Source organism: Thunnus maccoyii, chromosome 10, assembly GCF_910596095.1.
Source record: "Thunnus maccoyii chromosome 10, fThuMac1.1, whole genome shotgun sequence".
NCBI lineage: Eukaryota > Metazoa > Chordata > Actinopteri > Scombriformes > Scombridae > Thunnus > Thunnus maccoyii.
Genome location: NC_056542.1, coordinates 15,850,600 through 15,871,834, shown reverse-complemented (window position 1 = coordinate 15,871,834; position 21,235 = coordinate 15,850,600). Strand labels below are relative to the sequence as shown.

The 21,235-nt window shown below is 41.7% G+C and overlaps 1 protein-coding gene across 2 annotated transcripts in view; it reads left to right on the top strand.

Annotated features, from left to right (window-relative positions):
- The first annotated feature begins 7,654 nt into the window (after positions 1–7,654).
- The window catches only part of kcnn3 (potassium intermediate/small conductance calcium-activated channel, subfamily N, member 3), a 47,353-nt gene continuing 33,772 nt past the window's right edge, over positions 7,655–21,235 (top strand). The window contains exons 1-3 of one of the 2 annotated variants that reach the window (XM_042425216.1): positions 7,655–8,175; positions 8,820–9,946; positions 20,965–21,060. In XM_042425216.1, coding sequence (XP_042281150.1) covers positions 8,846–9,946; positions 20,965–21,060 — 1,197 coding nt within the window. In that variant the 5' untranslated portion in view covers positions 7,655–8,175; positions 8,820–8,845. Of the gene's footprint in view, positions 8,183–8,819; positions 9,947–20,964; positions 21,061–21,235 lie in introns of both variants that reach the window. The other variant, XM_042425215.1, reaches the window with a different exon arrangement.

Genomic DNA, 21,235 nt, shown 5'->3' with positions numbered 1-21,235 from the left:
ACAGGTATTTGGATTTTCCTTAAATCATATTGACATAAAGTGTATGTTCTTTGTATTATTTTCCTATTTAAATTGGGTCGCTAAATGTAATATAGTTACTCTGCACATAGTATTCTATGTTGGCACAGTGATGGTTTTTCCATGCAACAATAATGTTGATTATTGTACTATTGCATGGCAATTTTGCATTACGTAGGTACACTGGCATTGTAATTAGGGCTCTACCACTGTGGTACTAGTAAAATGCACTGCACTTAATGGTATTTTTTTAAGGAATACAGTGACGCAAAAAATCTGGGAGGAATCAGGCACTGTCATTTAGCTGAGAGATAGGAGACAGCTGACTCAGGAAGGCTCCAGTCATCTCCACACACACACACACACACACACACACACACACACACACACACACACACACACACACACACACACACACACACACACACACACCAACCCTGCATAAACTTTACCATCATGCTGACACTTTGAAACTGTAGTTAGCTTCTGAACTCCTTTAACACTTCTAAATATTAGTATGAGGACAGCTGCACACACTTGCAGGCATACTTTGCCAATTGCCTCTTCAATCAAGGGTGACACAATATAGCATTCCTACTGTAAAAAGGCTTGAGACCTTGACTCTCTGATGCCTATGCATAGAAAGAGGCTTAAATCTGACACAGCTACTCAGAACAATGAGGATGCAGATCAGGTCTCAGATTTTTCACACTGCCATTACTATGGACAGAAGAGAAGTTCAAGTCAAGTCAATTTTAATTGTACAGCCCAATATCATAAATCACAAATTTCCCTCAGGGTGCTGTACAGTCTGTATAGCATTACAACATCCCCTGACCCTCAATTCAAATAAGGAAAAACTCCCCCCCAAAAAACTTTAATAGGGGAAAAAATGGAAGAAACATCAGGAAGAGCAACAGAGGAGGGATCCCTCTCTCAGGATGGACAGACGATGAACAGGATAACTAAATTATAATGGATTTATAATACACATGAAGAATGTGATGAAGAGGATGCCAAGCAGCTTCCAGGTGCCACCAGAACAGAATAGGACCTGAGCCATGAAACCTCCATCACCATGGAGACCTGGCAGGAAGACAGACTACACATGCACACAGGGGAGATTCACATCACACCATTCATACACTAGAGAAGAGACAAGAAAAGATATTATTCACACAGGAGAGAGAGAAGGATAAAGACATCATTCAGAATGAGAGATGTGAGGTGAGGCTGAACTCCTGCAGGATCCGAAACCTCTGGAAATGGCACCGACAGCCAGGGAAGCAGAGTGGTTCCTGATTGGGTTCTGGTCCAGCAAGAGATGCCCGAGAGACAAGAGAGGAGAGGAGGAGAAAAATGTGCTTGTGGAGCGAACAAACAGAAGGTTATAGAGATGCAATGGTTATCAGAACAGCTGCAATAATCAATAATCTCATCAGCAGGACAGCACTTAGTAAATTCATTGAAACAGAAACCAACCCAGAAACCGCTTGAGCATTTCCAATACACTTTAATTGTACTTGAAAACTGTAACTGTGACTTGAAACTGTACTAACATGTATTTAAATGTACTGAATGTGAAGCATGCTACAAATATACTTGCAATGTAAATTATGATATTTCCAATGTGTTTTATGTAATTAGGCTATGTATTAAGGACTACTCTTTTGGGGGGGGTGGCAGTTTTTCCTTTATTGGATGGGGGATAGTGAAGAAGCAGACAGGAAGCAAGGGGAGAGAGAGATGGGTATGACATGCAACAAAGGTCCCTGGTGTGAAAAATGCTGAATGTAACTGTTCCTAGCAATTGTGTCCACTGAAAATGAGGATGGCGGGACAGAAACATTACTCGCTACTCAATGGTTAGGACCAAAGCCTTGGATGCAATTATGATAATAATGAAGTAAAATACTATTTCAGTCTGATTACCAGACTAGGATAAGGCCTCCAACTCCAGTGTTTGTCACAGAGTATCACTGTTTTGGGCTCTGTTAGCAGCTGGGGCAATAAAACCAGGGGAAGCAACAGAAACAGCACATCAAAACAACACAATGAGGACATCAGGCTGGAAATCCAAAGTAGGCCCTGCTTTGGATTTCATTAAACTAACGGAGTGTGGAGATAGTGGCGTGGATAATGATGATATCAAGTAACAGGTTGTTCTAGAAGAGATGGATCAGGAGGGCAAACAGTCTCAAAGAGGGATGTTGATGGCAGAGGAGCACTGGCCACAGTCATCATCTTTTTAGTGACAACTGGGAATATGATCTCACCATTGGCCCCTGGCACTGTGATATGTGGCTTCAACAACAACCAAGCTAATCACCTAGCCTGGTTGAGACCACTTGGCATGAAGATACAGAAGCTGATGCATCAGGGTACCAGTGAGCTTTAGGGACTACTGAACAAGAGTAGCTGTCCAATGTCCAGCCTAAGAAACCTTAAAGCCAACCATGAAGTCTCAGAGGGAAGAAATAACTGGACCTGAATGTAAAAGTGACAGGAAAAGTGTGTATGAGTGGATATCCGGCAGAGTCAATAGTCTGCTGACTAGTGCCCTTTTGTCCGCAGACAGCTGACTGAGGAAGACTGCAACACAAAGACACCATCCTGTACATCAGCACCAACCACATCATACACTTTGCTTTCGTGCTGACACTGTGAAACAGTCATTAACCTCTGAACTCTTCAAACACATCATAATATTAGGAACAAGACAGCTGCACATATGTGTAAGCAGCACACTTAACCAAAGGCCTGAGGCTCTCCACTTAATACCTTATTATATATCTTATAGAACAAAGCCTGACATGGAATGGTAGGTATTTTGCTTGTGTCTAATACAATTTCTGAATGATATAGAGTCTAATATAGAGTCTAATAAAGCTTTATCCGTATGCTGTGTATATGTGTGTGTGTGTGTGTATGTCTGTGTGTGTGTGTGTGCCTGTCTGTCCTTTCATTAAAAGGGCACAGTTGTTTGGAGGCAAGATGTTCTGCACTGCTTGCTCGCCACTTAAATGGGAGAGCGGACGCGATACCCACAGCTTTATGCAAGCTTTCCCTTTCACTTCCCACATACACACACATACACACACACGCACTCACACACACTCCTCCTCTGTATCTTTTACCCCCTGTAGTCCCCCACTCTCTGTAGTTGATTAGTCTCTCTCAGAGAGTCAGATCAGAGTGATCCATCTGCTTACAACGGTTGGTTTTAGACTGTGGGTTAGCCCACACAGTTTCCAGGCCCCTAATGCAATCTGAGCCATTAGGATACGATGGAGCCGGTGTAGGGCAACGATTAGAGCGTGTCTGATAGAGTGGGGCCAGCCCAGCGGTCTATTAAGAAGAGCCATATAGCTATGCAATGCACTTACTCATCACTTCTCTGACATGTACCATAAACCTGGTCAACAGGTGTGTGGTTTAGAGAAAGAGAAAAATCATCTCCATTTTCTTTTCTTTATTGATCGACTTCCCTGCTCAGTCAGAGTGTTCAGTGGTGGAATGTAACTAAGTGCATTTACGCAGGTACTGTACTTTACGGGGACATATGCTTTTGGTGATTTTCTGTCATTTAAATACTGTTATAATGTCAGGTGTCTGATAAACAAGTCAAGTCGGGGCTAACCCCCTTCACTGTAATCAGCAGGTGGCAAGCAAAACACAGGAACTTGGCTTGGGTCTTGAAGAGTTGTAGCATTTATTCAGTGACAAATAACCTAAACTGTACACACACTGCGCTGCTACATACACTGCTGCTAACTTCATACTCTCTCTCACACGCATGCTCTCTCTCTCTCTACCATCCCATCACCTGATGTTATCCCCACGTGGGGAAAACATGTGCAGAAAGAATATACTTATTCCAACCAGAGAGAAACAATCGGATTAAGCGTTTACATGGTTATTAGGGACTAATGTTTTCCTATTGAATGGATATCAAAGGTTTACACCACCCTTCTCAACCCGATTGAAAATTCCTTCCAATCGGGCCAGATCAGGCCAGTCTCTTCCAATTGAGGTGGTTACATGAGGCATTTTTATTCTGGTTGGGCTATTATTCTGATTATTAGTCAAATATTAGGGTCCATATAAACACAGCTACTGTCCACTTGGATTTAGGCTTGAACATGTACATATGTATTTGCAAAGTTTATATTTCGAGTAAAGAACAGGGGAAAAAAGTGAAATCCTACCACTACTGTTTGTTTACGTAGCCTCCAGAGCAGGTCGAAAGTGTGCCGAGGGGCAACTTCCGGGAGCTGACCAATCAGAACAAAGTGGGTTATCAGGAGGGCACCCTTAAAGAGACAGAGGCTGAACTGAGGGGCTGCGTAAATGGCCAATATAAGATAAATAAGGAGTTTTTTGAACTGTAAATCATGCAGAGAGAGCAGAGAGCAGAGCACCAGAACAAAAATATAGACCTGGAAATGTGCATGTTATGTTCTCTTTAAGTATGATTTTAATGCACTTATATTTACTTAAATACTATTCCCACATTATACTTCTACTCCATTACATTTCAGAGGGTAATATTGTACTGCTCCACTACATTCTACCATCTAAAAGCTACACTTACAGTTGTTACTTTGCAGGTTGAGATATTAAATGCAAAGCATTTGATGCACTGTTAAAATACCCAATAGTATGTACAGTAGTTAATGCTGCTGATACATTGATGTATCAGTAATACTAATTCAATCATTAAAAATATATGTATATATATTGATATAACACTTTGTACTCAAAATGCAAATGGGGGGTTGTCCTTTTGTCCTTATGGTTCAGAGTCTAATCAATGCCTCTCTCCTTTCACTAATGAGCTTCCTTCTCCAAATTCTCACATTTCCTATACATCTCCTTTTTTTCCACCAGATACACATTACTCTCCTCCTCTATTTCCTCTCCCACCCACTCGCCTGTTGTGTCACTTGGAAGTTTTATGTGATTTATACAGTATTATGTCCTGTAGCCAAGCTTTTATGTGGCTTTAAACTCGCAAGCGAGTCGAGAAAGAGAAAGACTGAGAGAGATGGATCAGGTGGAGTGAGAACTCATTTGTATACTACAGTGTTGGCATAGCAACTGCTACCCCACTTTATTATTCCTCTTTATATTCTATTATTCACTTTCTTGTTCACATACTTCTCACTCCATACATCTGACATATGCTGCAGGGCAGGACTGTGGACTAACCTTTTCATTCAATACACCCATCATTCCTCCTCTCTGTCACTCCCTCCTGCTTTCATTGCTCCAAACTCTCCATCTTTCTCCGCTGCCCCCTAACCTCTGTCAACAATATTAAGACTTGTGAAAGATATACAGTGCGGCCTACCACCATTTCTATTTTCTGTCCATTCTAATGTCCCTCTGGGTCTCTGGCAGCCCTTTTTCCATTTACCATGCTTCATTGTATTGTATTGTGTTTGTCAAATCTCTTTCTCTGTCTTACTGTCGCTCTTGTGCTTTATTGGCAGAGCAGCTGTGAAGAAACTGCTGCCAGAACATTGTAGTTTATCCTGGATTATTATTCTTTACATAATTTAGTTGAGACTATTTGAGCAGATATGTTGTAAAAAAAACAAATAGGAGGAATCTACTGACTGTGCAGGTGAGATCAAAATCTCATGGGCTTATGCTCCACAAACACACGCACACTCTTTTAAACTCCTCAACTGCCTTTACTACTTACTATTATTTCCAATATTAATCTGATTATTTTCTTGATTAATTGATTGATCCGTTAACTGTGATCTGTAAAATGTCAGAAAATAGTGAAAATGTCCTCCTAAAATGTTTTGTTTTGTCTGAAAAACAGGCCAAAACTCAAAGATATTTAGTTTATAGTGATATAAAATACAGAAAATACCACACTCTCACAATTTAGAAGCTGAAATCAGAAAATATGTGACATTTTTGCATGAAAAAATTACATTAATGATTAATCTAGTATCAAGTAATTGTGAATAGATATTCTGTTGTATCAGCTAACTGATTATTTACTAATTGTTTCCACTCTACATTTCTGACATTAATCATCCTAACTCTTTCCTTACCTTAACCAAAACCTTAAGTCTAACCTTCATCCTAAACCCCAGTCCTAATCCGAAAAATCCTAAAAAAAAAATATCCTCACTTGGACAACCTAAAACTAAAATCAACCCCAACAAGTTATTGGACATTCCGCAATACAAAATTTTTTGTCCTATTTATCTCATTTACCATGTCTTCCCCATTGTCCACAGTAAGGCTAAATAAATGGTTTTGATCTGTAATGGTGCAAGCCTGACCTTTGACCTGTCCTTGGGCCTTTCTGAAAATCTTACTGCTTGTTGAACCACACACTCTCCATCACTGACCCATCACGAATCCTCCCAGGGCAGAAACAACACATTACTGTTCATTTCCCCATCATGAAAAAGGAACTGATGGAATAATCTGAGTCAGAGAGACTCATAGAGCTTTATTATCAGCAAAGCTATACAAATAAATATGATATCCACAGTAGATTAAAACATAATGTAGGAGGTCACCATCTTTCTCTCTCATTAATGGACCACTGTCTGTCTACAGTCCACATTAACTGTGTGAGTGAGGCGTCGGCATATGGCTGATGTTAAATACTTGGAATCATCCTCCACACGATATGATTTGCTTTATAGATGACTGTCAGGTTGCATAATCGCAGGATAGGCTGACCTTTTATGAGGAAACCTTCTAATCCGCTCCCACACAATTTCGCGTCTGCGCTCATCCGATTAGGGGCGCACATTACGCACATAGAAAAACATAATATTCACACGATTAGGCCAGGTAGAATAGTCTAATTATGTAGGATTATGTTGAATAGACTCTTTAGAGTTAGAATTATAAATTAATTAGTCTGCTATAGGGCTGTATCAGAGAATCCCTGGTTACATCCACCTCCTCTAAGTTATCCATCAGAAATTTTCTTAAGCGTGACTTTAATTGTATAAGGTATTCATAATGAAAATCATATATTAGATTATAGCATCCTATCATAGCCTAAACTTTAATCTCGTTTGTCCTTTATCAGTAAATTCAATCACAACGGAGAGAAGTGTTCAGTTCTTTTCCATATAGGCTCACAGAGACGCACCGCGCCGCGCCTTCTTCTGCTTCCACACCCTCCTCCTCGCCATATGTTGCAGCGTTTCTTTGTAAAACTTATTTGTGTGATGGCAAGAAATATTGTTGCTCTACATATTTATTCACATTCATTGTGCAAATGTGAAAAAAGATTTTTTTTAAAAATTAAAAAATCTCTGACTGGCGTTTTCGTCAGTTGCAGTGTCCTTGAGCGGGCGTAACAGGTGCCATAAACGTCTAAATAGGCCGTGTAGTTATTATAGCTGCAGAAGCTAAATGCCAAATTGGATCACATGTTTTTTGAGGCTACAGTAGAAAAATATATAATAACCCCAAAATAGCCCGTGTACAATAAATTAGACATTTGTTTGGCGGCTACATCTTACAGATCCTACCACCTGTTTCCAGCGTTTATTTCGCTTTTCTGATTCCGTCCAATGGGAATGAACGGCAGGTCTGGAGGCGGAGAGAAGAGGGAGCGAAGTTGGAGGAGAGAGTGAGAGACAGATCCGGGGAGACAGTGAGCTGTAGATTGAGTGGAAGCCGGCGGAGTCACATATCAAATCACAGACTTCACTGCTCATCTGAGGACTCATACTTAACGACCAGCTTTACGTTTTTTTTCTTTCTATCCTCCTATTTTGCCGGGTTATGTGGCTGCACATTTTTGACGTGCAGCCACAGGTTGACCGATTTAATCCACTCATAATGGATTATTCCTTCTCATGTCGTGCCGATTGTCACTGACGGGATCGAAATGGGCACCGTCGATACACCGCTGATGATTGGGAAAGAAACAAACTGATCGTATCAAGTGGAGCGGAGACGGAAGCAAACATCTGTGGGAAAGCGACGCACAATTTCGAGAGACGAGCGAGGACCTGTGGAGGGACCTATATGAAAGGAGGCGAGGCAAAAGATGAGCTGATGGCCGTGACAACATGAAAAAGAAAAAGTGTGGTAGTCTATTTTCATCCAGCCAGTGATTCAACACAACTAACCTGGGGGACACGGACTAAGAGAGAAGAGGTAGGAGGTAGGTAGAGAAACAGACAGGGAGGATGGGGCCGTGAAGGTGTCTGGTTATATCATGCTAAAAGTAGGTTATTGTTTTGGATCAATCAAATGCATCCAAATGCAGCCAACTTATGGTTAACTGAGGTATGCACACAGTCACTACAAATACTTCTCCTGTTATTAAAAAAAAAAAAAAAGACTGATGTGGAATTATTATCCTTCAGTCTCTGAGCCTGATCTCATTTCCATGGTGTAAAGCCAGAGGATTTGCACCATCCTCCTGGCTAACAACAATGTAACACAGATGACATTTTATGGCATATATTGCTGGAAGCGTTGTGGGATGTGAGAGAAGGAGAGGACATTGGGAAACAGAGGGAGAGAGAGCACTGAGAGAGGCTGACTGGGCAGCTTACTCAAATGTGACTCAAGGAATAACATATTCCCCAATTATGCCTACTTTTCTTCACTCTGTTGCCCCTCTTTGTCACGCATCTTCAGCTTTTTGAGTTTTGAGTTCATTTGTTTTAACTGTTATTCATCACAATGTTCCTCTGCTCCTCCCTCCATCATGATAAATAGTCTGTATTCTACATCATTTTTCTTCTGTCTGTCTTTACAGTTCTTCTTTTCTCTTTTTTTGTGTTTGTCTGTAGACAGGTGCGTGGCCACAGCCGTGACCATGGAGCCTCCCCCCTCTCTGAGCCTGGCTCTGCTAGGAGGGAGTGAGGACGAGGACCAGCGTTTCCTCCTTCCCCTGGGCAGTATATCCCATCCCTCCACCACTGGCAACCAGCCAGGATCGAACCACTCCAACCACATGGGAGGTTCAAGCCTCGACCGTCTAAATGGCAGCACCCCATCCCCATCCCCTGCCACGCCCAGCTTGCCTCCAGCATCGCTCCCCAAGTTGCCCCTGTCCTCCTCTGGAGCACAGCCCCTGCCTCCACCCATTCCCAATGCCTTGCACCCCACCAGCACCCCGCTCTCTTCCTGCCTGGGCTCGCAGCACAGCTTGAGCGGAGACAACTCCCCGGTCTACAACGCCCTCTTTTACTCTTCCCACTCACCATCCATGGACCGGGAGAGGGACCGAGAGCGTGACAGGGACAGGGAAAGAGATAGGGGCTGCAAACACAGGCAGGCCAGCCCTCTGGTTCACCGTCGGGACAGTAACCCTTTCACGGAGATCGCCATGAGTTCTTGTAAGTACACGGGCGGGGTCATGAAGCCCCTGAGCCGCCTCAGCGCCTCCCGCAGAAACCTCATCGAATCAGACAGCAGCAGTGAAACCAAAGAGGGCGGTGTTTCAGCTGTTGCCGGGGCAACAGCCGCTGGGGGGCATGACCGCCAGCGTGAAGCCCCTCCTACCTCCTTGGTGGCCCAGTCCTCTACCAATCAACCCCCAATTCAGAGCCCTCCAGAGATTGTGATTTCATCCAAAGAAGACTCACCATACCCCAGAGGAAGGTATGACATCACCGACTCCACATCCAACCAGATGTCCATCTACCATCAGAACCACGCGCTGGTGGAGAGCAGGCGGGCGCAGCCAGGGAGGGGAAGCAGTCAGGGAGGGGTCGGGTCAGTGGGCACCGGGGCCCGGGGCAGCACCTCCAAGGCTTCCAAACGGAAGAACCAAAACATTGGCTATAAACTGGGGCATCGCAGGGCACTGTTTGAGAAGAGGAAGAGGCTGAGTGACTATGCCCTCATCTTCGGAATGTTTGGCATCGTCGTCATGGTGATTGAGACGGAGCTGTCGTGGGGCGTGTACACAAAGGTGAGGGTACGGACCAGTGATATTTATAAGGGCACTCCACGGATTTGACACATTAAGTTCAGTCATGGGTAGTACTTGGTTGTGCAATGTTTTCTGTTGCTCTGAGAAAATAACCCTTATGATGTCATAGTGATGTCATCAGGGTTATTGCGGCTTGGGCTTGGAGACTACAAATTTATAACAGAAAGCCTGCGTTACAAACTGGAGTTTTGAAAGATGAGGGAATTTACCAGGCAGGAAGGGTCCAATGAAAGACACTAATAAGTTGCATTATGGGAAGTGCAGGATCTAGTGTTTTTGGAGTCTAGCCCACACTAGGGACTAAGTGTTTTAAGTGTAAGTGTTTTTGGGTAATTTTTGCCTTTATTTTGATAATAGCTAGTAAAAAGCGACAGGAAATGTAGGGGGAGAGAGAAAGAAAGGAAATGACATGTAGCAAAGGTCACCAGCCAGATCTGAACCAGGGACATTGAATGTTACACGTTTTCAACCTCCAGGTCACAGGGGCGCCTCAGCTTTGACTGTTTTTGACAGTTTAGTGGCCTGATAATCACAGTTAGCTTTCACCAGCTAATTCATGATCGCTAAACCCTGCCCAGTCTGACCAGCACCATGTCCATTTTGTTGGAGGCTTGTGTACTGTAATGACCAGGCTTGACAGTTGCTGCTTCTGGGTGATGTAATGCAACGATGCAGAGGACATGGGGGGCAGATTATCTGTTGGAGGCCAAGATCTCATTTGTCTGTGTAATGGGGAGTGTAATAAGCTGAATCGGCCCCTGGCTGCTATTGTCTGTTTATTTTGGTTGTGTGTGTGTGTGTGTGTGTGTGTGTGTGTGTGTGTGTGTGTGTGTGTGTGTGTGTGTGTGTGTGTGTGTGTGTCTGTGACAGTCCCGGTGAGTCTTTGAGCATGTTGCGCTCACCTTCCTGATTCACAGATACTTCACTCCTTATTCCATCCTTCTTTTTACTCTGACACATTACAGAGAGTTGATTTTCTTTAGCTAATAAGGTGGAAACATCACTTCCAGTTATGCAGCCTGTCATATATGGATCAGTGATCATGTGAAGGAGGATGTGATGTGTATGTGAGTGCACAGAACTGGTAGCCTATTAGAATAGGCCAGCTGGGTGTGTCCCTCATCTCTATCTCTTTCTCTTTCTGTGTGTTTGCAGACTGTGGGCTTTAGTTCATACTTGGTCTCTCTCTGTTATTGTCATTGCTAGAGAAATCTGTCTCTTCTGTTTTCCTGCCTGTGCCTTTGCTCCCTTTTATTCTCCTTTGCCTCATTACTTTATGAAAATCACTGTTTTAGAGACAGTCTCTTTTTATTAATGAAAATTCATGATTTGAATTTCTCTCAATGCATCCTTGTCTCATTTCTTTCTTTGTCAGCCTATTCTTCTTCTCCCTGAAGGAGACGGCCAACACTTTTCATGCTCTCTTTCTCTGTCTGTCTCTTTTCTATTTCAACTCCACGCCTGTCTCTTTATACCATTTGCTTGCTTTCTTTCTTTCTTTCTTTCTTTCTTTCTCTCTTTCTTTTTTCCCCTCTCTTTCTCCCTCCCCCTGCTTCTCTGGTCCTCCAGTGGGCGTCAAACTGGGGGAGTGTGATCGGAAGAGAGAACCGTCTGGGCGAGAAATGAAAGGCTGTTGAAAGAGAGAAAAAAGGAAAGGCGATAATGAAAAGCCTGATTTAGGTTCTTAAGCTACAACCAATACAGTTCTCATCTGAATCAGGCAGCACTGTCTATCAATAAGGATTGATGGACAGCTATGTATTCAAGCACAGCAACCACTGTGTTTGCTAGTGCTTTCTCCATATTGATAATCTATGCTCATTAAGATATCTAGTTAAGAACAGGACTTTCAGAGTTGAGAATGAATACTGTGTTTGAATTATCTTTGCACTTCATTGTCTCCCTCTAGGGTTTTAGAAGGGTTTGAAAGAGTTAAGTATGCTTCAGCAAAGCCTGATCAAAATTCATTTTAAATGCTTAGTGCAAAGTTGGGTTTTTTTAATTTTTTTTCTTACAATTGCGGATTTGGTTTGACTCCAACAGATAGTAGAGTTCCAACAGACAGTTCAAGCCCTCACTTAGATAATTGAGGTGGAAAGAAGCCTGCTGGCTGTTGTGAAAAATGGATAGGAGATCATCAGGATGAAAGAGGGAATGGAAGGGGAGATAGATGGTAGGGAGAAGTGGAGAGCTTCATACACTGCTTTAAATCTAGGGGGGGGCCTTGAATGATTTCCTCTATTGATTATTGATAATCACTCACCCACACATGCACTGTCCACCCCCGTACACAGATACTGTACAGACTCACACATTGAAAATGCCTTTCAGAGGTGCTATATTGTATCCTGTGTATTGACAGCCATCCCTGAGAGGTGGTGGAGAGAGCTAGAGGGGGAAATGTGATAGGGAGAGGTTTCATTATTGAAAAAAAAAAGATATATGTCCTGTATGTATAGATAGATCCTGTTAACAGCTCCGTAAGACTTGCTATAAACTAAATGTCACTGCCGACGCTTGTGTATGTGTCTACCAAACGCTCCTGCACTTTTTTCAGCAGGTCCAGCTGCTCCATCTAGCTCCCAAAAATAGAGATGAAGAATAAGAATGGAACTAAACAGGGTGGGTTTGATGTGTGTGTGTATGTGTGTGTGTGTGTGTGTGTGTGTGTGTGTTAGCAGGGATAAATGGAGAGAGGTTAACCGAGGAGGACATGGTGTTCGTGACTGTGGGCATAGTGAGTAAGCATATGTATATTCATGTGCAGAAGTAGATTTCAAACCCTGTCAGTACACACTGTAGCAAAAGCTGAGGTTTTTCATTCATTGCATTGTAGCCTCTATCTTCAGTTATTATCCGGTCCACTTCAGTCAAGCTCAAGACAAAGAACAAGTACATGACCAAGGCCATGGACTTGTTCACAAGGCCACAAGTTTTGGTTGCAGATTAAAAAAAAAAAGAAACTGTTCTCATGTATGTATATTCAGCGCTCAAGGCTACAGCAGTAAATTCCTGTACTGTAAACATCCAGTCAGTTGTTGAGCCTAGATAAATTATGCAGAGAGAATATTGGATGATGAATTAATTCATAAATGTGAAATAATTTAATTTGCTCTCAGGCAGGATTATAAGTTTTCACACAAAGAGCATCCAAGACAAAAGCAAAACCGAGCCTTTCACATTGCGATCATAAATTAAACTTGAGACCTGTTTTAAGAGTTTCTACACTGTACATCTACAGAGAACCAAGCATCACACTATATTTTTAACTCTAAATTTACTGTGACCACTTTTCATGATCGACGTCACCAGTTTACTGTTGCTATCCAGGGACCTTGAAACCTTAGTGTTAACAGCAGGGAGAGGACAGTTACTCCCAAAAACACTTTTATGAGCTTCTATTATTGATTTTATTAGCAACAGGTTAAAGGGGAGGGGCATCCCAGTCTGACATGTGTCTCTATCTGAGAATAACTGAGGCCCTCGGACACCTGGGACCTTAGCATGTGGCCTGTCACTGTCAGATCAATAGATCATTTCACTAAGCCCCACGTGGCTCCTCAGGGCTCCACGCCACGTTTCAGGCCTGCGATGGAACATGGCTATTCTGAGGGAATGCACAGCTGTTGTCAACTTCACCTGTCACACTGTCAATACACACACTTGACACCACAACATACAGTACAGTGTGTGTGTGTGTGTGTGTGTGACAGGCAGAGGGATAAGGTATTGTTTGTGAGCATACACCCACTTACAGTCTGTTTCTCACCACAAGCATCAATGATTTCACAGATTAGCAGCACAGCTCACTCCCGTTCTCCCTTCCCTCACATCCTTCCTTCCTCTCACTTACATGGAGTGTTTGTGTTCCTTCCCTAGCGATTCGTAAATATGTCTCCGTTTCCCCAATGGGGTCATTGCCATCTCAGCAGGCTTACAACATCTCATTCTCCCTGCGCTACCTCCGTTCCATCCCTCCCTCCCCGCCCTCGCCCCCCCTCTATCTATGACATTTCTCGCAGACATTTACAAGGAGACCTTTACAGACCTTTCTCTACTAGGCCACTTATAGCGCCTGGGTGCTGCTTTTCAGACACTACACGAAGATCATCAGGGAATTAAACTCACCAACTGTCACCATACTCTCTAAAGGAACCATCAGCCATCTCAGCACTTCTGCGCCCCTCTCTCTTCGCATCCTCCTCTTCCTCCTCCTCTCTTTTCCTTCACTCTAGTCAACACTCCCTTCATCTTCTAGATCACAGGCTTCTAAGGGACGGTAGATCTCATGCTATCCCATCCAATGTCTTGCTACTTAACAGGTACAAATATGCTAATTTCTTTCAGTGTAACAAGACTAGGCTATCTTGCTCTGTATGTGTTAGCGTGTTGGTACACATGGGTGTGTTAGAACTTGCATCACCCACCGGTAACACATTCACGTCACTGACTTTATGTAGCCTCCTCTGTGTATATTCACCTATGGAGTGTGTGTCTATGTATTCAGTTTTGTCATGTTAGTACCCATGGGTGCACCTGCTGGTCTGTGTGTGCGTGTATGCGTGTGTGCGTATGTGTGCTCACATCTCCCTTTGTCTGGATTTAATTGAGTGTGTAGGGCCGTAATGGCGTGTGTCAATGTGCAGTCGAGTGTGTGCGTGTGTGTGTGTGTGTGTGTGTGTTTATCCTGGTAAGGTGACATCGCTCCTCTGTCTACTGCCTGTTTCCCTGGAGACTGATTGCAAGAAGGCATCGCTCTGACAGGGAGAGACCCCCAAGGCTAACTCATTACAACACACACACACACACACACACACACACACACACACATTCATATTCATTACCAACACATGTAGTGAACAACTTATCAGTACAAGTGTAATGTGTTGGTAAGCAACGTGTATTTGCTGTGTCGATAAGGGTGAGGTGGGGACAATTTAGGAAAACCTCCTCTAGATACTACCTGGTGTGTGTGTGTGTGTGTGTGTGTGTGTGTGTGTGTGTGTGTGTGTGTGTGTGTGTGTGTGTGTGTGTATTATCACTGAAGAAGCTCAAAAAGCTCATTATCTCTGCATGCTGTCCACCAAGCCATTGATCAATACACACTAAGGACACACTTATACACAGTTGGACAAAAAGAAACAGGAAAAGAAACACATTTACACACACACTTACACAATACATACACACATGCAAACATACAGTATATACAGTATATAACGAAACTGAGTACACTATCCCTAAAATGGTAAATGATTCAAAATTGTATCATCTTACAATAATTGTAGTATTTTAGGGTGAAGTGTAGGTTATTTGTAATTAAAAACAACAGGTTAGATAGACTATATTGAAAATATAGGCCTCAAAGTACAACCTCAATGCAACAAAAGTGATTACACCTGTAAACACTGAAACAAAAATTATTACACCTGTGACTTCCAATTAAGACTAATTGCCTGAACAAGGTTATAAAAGAATCTATGAATACTACAACTTTCTCAATTTTGGCCTCGGTTGTGTCTAATGCTACATGGCTCCACATGGTGAGGAATTGAATGAACAAGTAAGAAATCAGATTGTGAGACTTCATAAAGATGGGAGAGGGTACAAGATCATCAGTAGGCTACTGAACAGAAGCCAAAACAGTGCAAAACAGTTGCAACAGTGGTTAGGAGATACAGGAAGACCCATACTAACAATAACAGAAGGTTATTTACGCAACTTTGCATTTAAAAAAAGACAGGCAAGTGCTTCTGACTTGGCACAAGGATTATCTGTGGAAATTGTTTTTTTAGTGAGTGCTCAGACAGTGCGATGGACATTGCATGACGTCAACCTCTATGGATGACATCCAAGAAGGAAACCATTGCTCACGAATCAGCATAAAACTGCAAGATTAAACTTTGCCAAAGAACTTGAAAATAAGCCTGATGAGCACTGGCAGCAGATTCTTTGGTGAGATTAAACCAAAATAAATTTGTTTGGATCAGATGGGGTCCAGCATGTTTGGCATTGACCTGGACTAATACAGTGACTACATAGTGGCAACCATGAAACATGGAAGTAGGAATGTGCTGAGTGGGGCTGCATGAGTGCAAAAGGTGTAGGGGAGATGACATTTATAAATGGCACTATGAATGCAAGTTTGTATACCCAAACACTGAATGAAAAGATTACTACCACTCTCAAGAATGTTAGCAGGAGAGGAGAATTTTCCAACATGACAATGATCCCGAACACACTTCAGAAATCACACAAGAGTTTTTAAAGAAGAAAGAAGTGAAAACTATGACCTGGGCAAGTATTTCCCCTGACCTGAATCAAATAGAACACCTTTAGAGTATTTTAAAGAGGAAGATAGAGCAACAAAACCCCTCCAGCAAAGAGAAGCTGAAAACAATCATCTGTGAAGAATGACAGCACATCTCTCCACAGATTTGGGCAAGACTGGTGTCATCCCTGCCCAGGAGGATCAAATCTGCCATCATAAATAAAGAAGGGCACACAAAATATTGAAGAATAAAAGAATGGAGTCTCACTAATGGAGGGTGTGCTGACTTTGTTTGTAATTTGTTCTTGAATATGGATCTTTCATTATAGTTTCATTAGTCAAACATTCTGTTTTTCAAGTGAGCAGGCTTAATTCTTATTGGGTACTGTCTAGAAACAAAAAAAAGTATTAAATGGACAGGATTTATAATTCATATTTTAGTAATATTGACGGTGGACTCAGTTTTGTTACATACTGTATGTCACTGATCACTGATCCAACAACTTGCCTTTAAGGTTGGACTGACAGTAGCTACCAGCTTCACTGTAGTGTAGCATTATTTCAAAAGTCTTTCCTCCTCCTACAGTTAGTTTATCCATACAAATATCACACATTAAATCTGCATGGTTCATACTAAGCAGCTATTTGTGTGTTTTTTTAAAGTAATAGTTCACTATTGTGTTTTTGTCGAGAGTTAGATAAGATTGATGCTACTCTCATTGTTTGTACATTTGCACGGACCTAGCCTGGCTCGATACAAATTGAAAAAATACTCCTATCAACATCTCTGAAGCTCACTCATTAAAATGTCGTATCTCGTTTTTGTTTTTTTTTTAAAAAAAAAAACAATAATTTGAGGTTTTAAATGTAGCCACATGCTGTTATGCTGTTTCTCAATGAACTATGGCTCATCCATCTGCTGTCAGCACTAGGCCTTCGTCACAGCAGACTTTTTGACTTGTCATAGTAGGAAAAGCACAGGTGTCGCTAATAACATTAAGGATGGCTCTGTTCTATTCAAGTGTCTCAGTAAGCCATTACACTGTGACAGTGAGCCAGCATGCACAATACCAGGACCCTGAAACTGAAGCAGCTAAATGGAATTCAGCCGTGATTAATTTTATCATTTACACCTGTGCTTTTCCTGCTGTGACATGTCAAAATGTCTTCCTTGAAAAAGGCTTCTGCTGTGCGGTGTCTCCGCTGGTTGCCTGGCAACCTCACAGTGAGGTCAAGACTGTCGGAAGTCACTGCACCTGGCTGATGTTCACCCAGAAATGCTCATAGCTTGTAAGTCCCCCTAAACCCACAAATTGACAGGGGTTTTTTTAGATTTGTGTTTGGATAAGGATTAAGCGAACAATATTCAATGTTAATTAGTTAGCTTTAGGGATGCCATTATGTGTATATTTGGACTTTACACTTTGCCAAGCTTGCAGTTTCCCTCTGCTTAGCTAAGCTAACCACATGCTTAACTCACAGACATGCCTCAATCTCCTCAGTTATATTCAATTTATCAATCCTCTCATCTAACTCTCAGCAAGAAAGCAAATAATCATATTTCCCCAAATGTCACACTTTAGCTTGTTCCATCATCACAATTTCCAAGCTCTTCAGCTAAGCCTCACAGTTACTAACCTTACCTAGAGTTGATTTAGAACAGCAAACACCCATGTCAGATGTTTAGGTATACACCCAGTTAGAAATTATTGGACTCCTGCCAGCCAACCAGAATGGAGAATTGTAAGTGTCCACAATGTGAACCAAGGTAAAAAAGAACAGGAGGCAAACATGTACACACATATCTCCCTCACAGTCAAGTCATTTACTTTACAGGCAGAGTAAGTGAAGTGGTAACAGGCAGAAGCAAAATGCCTCTGACAGTGTGATGGGCTGACAGTGTGATGGGCACAACTGAAAAAAAAACAAAAAAAAACAGACGGCTGTAGGTACATGCAAGCAGATCACATTTCAGCTCACCAGTGTGGCTGTGTGTTTGAACACATACGCTGCTGAAATCCTGAAAGTCTGCATTTCTCTCATTAGCACAACAACATTGGCTTCTTTCGCACCTAGTTTGCTTCAGTGAGTACAAATGAGATGTTAGCAGAGGAGAGACAGACTGAGACAGGAAAAGAGAGCATGGGCAAATAGAGACCAAAAGACAGCTAGAGCTTTGGGCAAGCTGATAGAGGAAATCAGTGGAGAGCCAAAGCGAGATGGTATTTTCCCAGTGTAGCGCAGTGGCCCATAACCACACTGATATGAGCAACAAATGAACAACACTCACTTAATGCTCATCTTGTGCGTGTGCGAGTGTCTCTATGTGTTTGTGTGTGTTATATAAATGGTAGAAAAGGCACCCAGTCACATATTCAATCTTCTCATATTGTGATAATTACAGTAAAAAGGAATACTCACCAGAGGAGGGTGTCAGTGAAGATTAACAAACTAGACTGTGTGTGTGTGTGTCATGTTGAATTAATACCATTAAGGCCATGAAGCATCCACACGGACTCTAAATAGACACAATAGCACACTAACACACTCTATATTTTCCAGGACGCTGACTTGCAATATATATTCATGAACCTAAAATGCAATGTAGATGCTGCTTAATAACGTCATGAAGGAAAGGCTGAGTAATATGTGTCTCAACTCAGAGTGCACATTCAGATGAAGAGTGTTGGACAAGGAATACCTAACAGCATCCTACTAGCAGCTGAAAGATGCTGCAGGCTTAAGGTCACCAGGCTGTGGTCATCATGTGACCTTAGTGAACTTGAAAATTAATGCCCTTTGGGGTTTTTTTTTGTTTATTCTGCTATTCAAAACATAGTCCTCAAGCTGTTGTAGACAAATGAATAAATTCAGTGAGTGTATCTTTTTTTTTTTAAACCAAAGCACTGAATGCAACTAGTTTTATTTCTAAAGCTTAGGAAATGAGTCTCACTAAATGTTTTGTTTGACTACTGATTCCTGACATTTCGAATCTGCATGCAGCATCTTTTTTGCCAATATTTGACAGGTTGGTAAAGCTTTTGAAACAGAATATTGACACTAAAGTATTCAACTAAAAATTAATGAATGAAATATACTGACAAAATCCAGTCTCTAAAAGGTCAGTGTCAGCAAGCCAATATCAGGCTCACCGTAATTCATGCCTTTGCGTGTATACAGATAAATAAACATGTAGACAGACAGACAAAATATTGTTTCACCTGAAGCTTGCCTGATCTTTTTATTGGTTCTATTTTCTCTCTTTTCCTCAAAGTTAAAGGCAGGATATGTTGATATTTTACACCTGAACAGAGCATAAAGATAAATAATACTCTCCCTGATGACAATGCACTAATAATATTTACTTCAGTTAATTAATGACACTTATAATTTGATGTTATTTATTTACTTAATATTGTAATTCATTGTAATTCTATGGTTGCTACCTCTGTGTACTCTACTTTTCCTGTTAAAATGGCTTTTTCTGTTTGTTTTTCCCTCGTTGAGAGTCTAAGGATTGAGTGTGTGTTGGTCAATTCACTCATCTTGATTGTGTGTAGACTGGTTCAGAGGCCACATTGCAACAGCTTTACAAAATGAAATGTAGTATCTTGTAAGTGATCATTCAAAACAAGGTTTCCTGCTGTATGACAATAATTGTTCGTGTATCAGAATGCCTCGGAGGATATTGCTGCACTTAGGCCACTCACCAAAGCGTATGAATCATGAATATGTTTGCTTATCGTCAGTTTAAGCCATGTACAGTTCTCCAGTGAGAGTTACCTGACAGTGTGAAGCATTAGTGCTGTTGCCATGGTTACATGCACTTTCATATACTCTGTACTGTGATTGGGGTGTCCTGATGTAGAATTTAAAGAAATCAGAAAGAAGTATAGCACATAGCTATGGTATGATGAATTTAAAGTACTCTGCATGCATCATTGATAATGATATTTTGACACTTTATTCATTAACACATTTGGCTCACACATGAGTAGACCATGCTGTTACCAAAAATATATATATTTTAAACTGGACACATAAACTCACTAGAAAACAGCAACAAAAACAATCTGATACAAGTTATTCATCTTCACTCTGTGGTACATATACACATGCAGCCACCGTTTTTTGGGGTTTCTCCCTCTCTAGCATGTCCTTTTGATGTATATTTCCTGTTTTTTCTTATGTAGATCAGGTGTTTGCAGCTGTGTGTGTCTTGTATTTCTTGCTAACGCAAAAGTATTTGTGTGTGCACATGCGTATGATAACTTTAGTACACTTTGCTGTGCTCTGAGTGTGTGAGGTGAGGGGGTTAAAGAAGCCACTGAAGTGCTATGAGTTGTATTGATTGGAAGTTCCCCAGTGCATTGATTATAAGCCCTATGAAACCAGACGAGCAGAGGATTTAAAGCTTGACTGCAGAGTGATATTGACAGGTGGAATACTACCATTCTTCTGTTCAGCCTTTGAAAGTCTGTTTTGCAAATGTTAGTTTTTATTGTCTATGCTAAGGCAGTACTGCTATGGTACATCATTAACGCCATTTAGCAGAGGAGTGACAGATGACACACTCTGATATCTGGGACTCGCTCCAAGTTAAACCAGACTTGTGACCGAATGTGAACTCTCAGGAACAGCCATTGTGGTAAAAATCTATCTGAAATGTGGACGGGTTTGTGCAGCATGTTTCTAAAGGTGTTTGTGTCCCTTTATCTCTCCACAGAGCTCCATGTATTCTCTGGCCCTGAAGTGTCTGATCAGCCTGTCCACAGTCATACTGCTGGGCCTCATCATAGCCTACCATGCACGGGAGGTTCAGGTAAAAGAAATGCATCAACAGACATTTACACAATTGACACAAATGAGGTGTTAAATTGAAATTCAAAGGAACATTTTGACATTTTGGGAAATATGCATAATCACTTTCTTGCCTACTGTGTTTAGAAAGAACGCAAAGCATATTTTAGAGGTGATTGCATATAAAGGCAATGGAA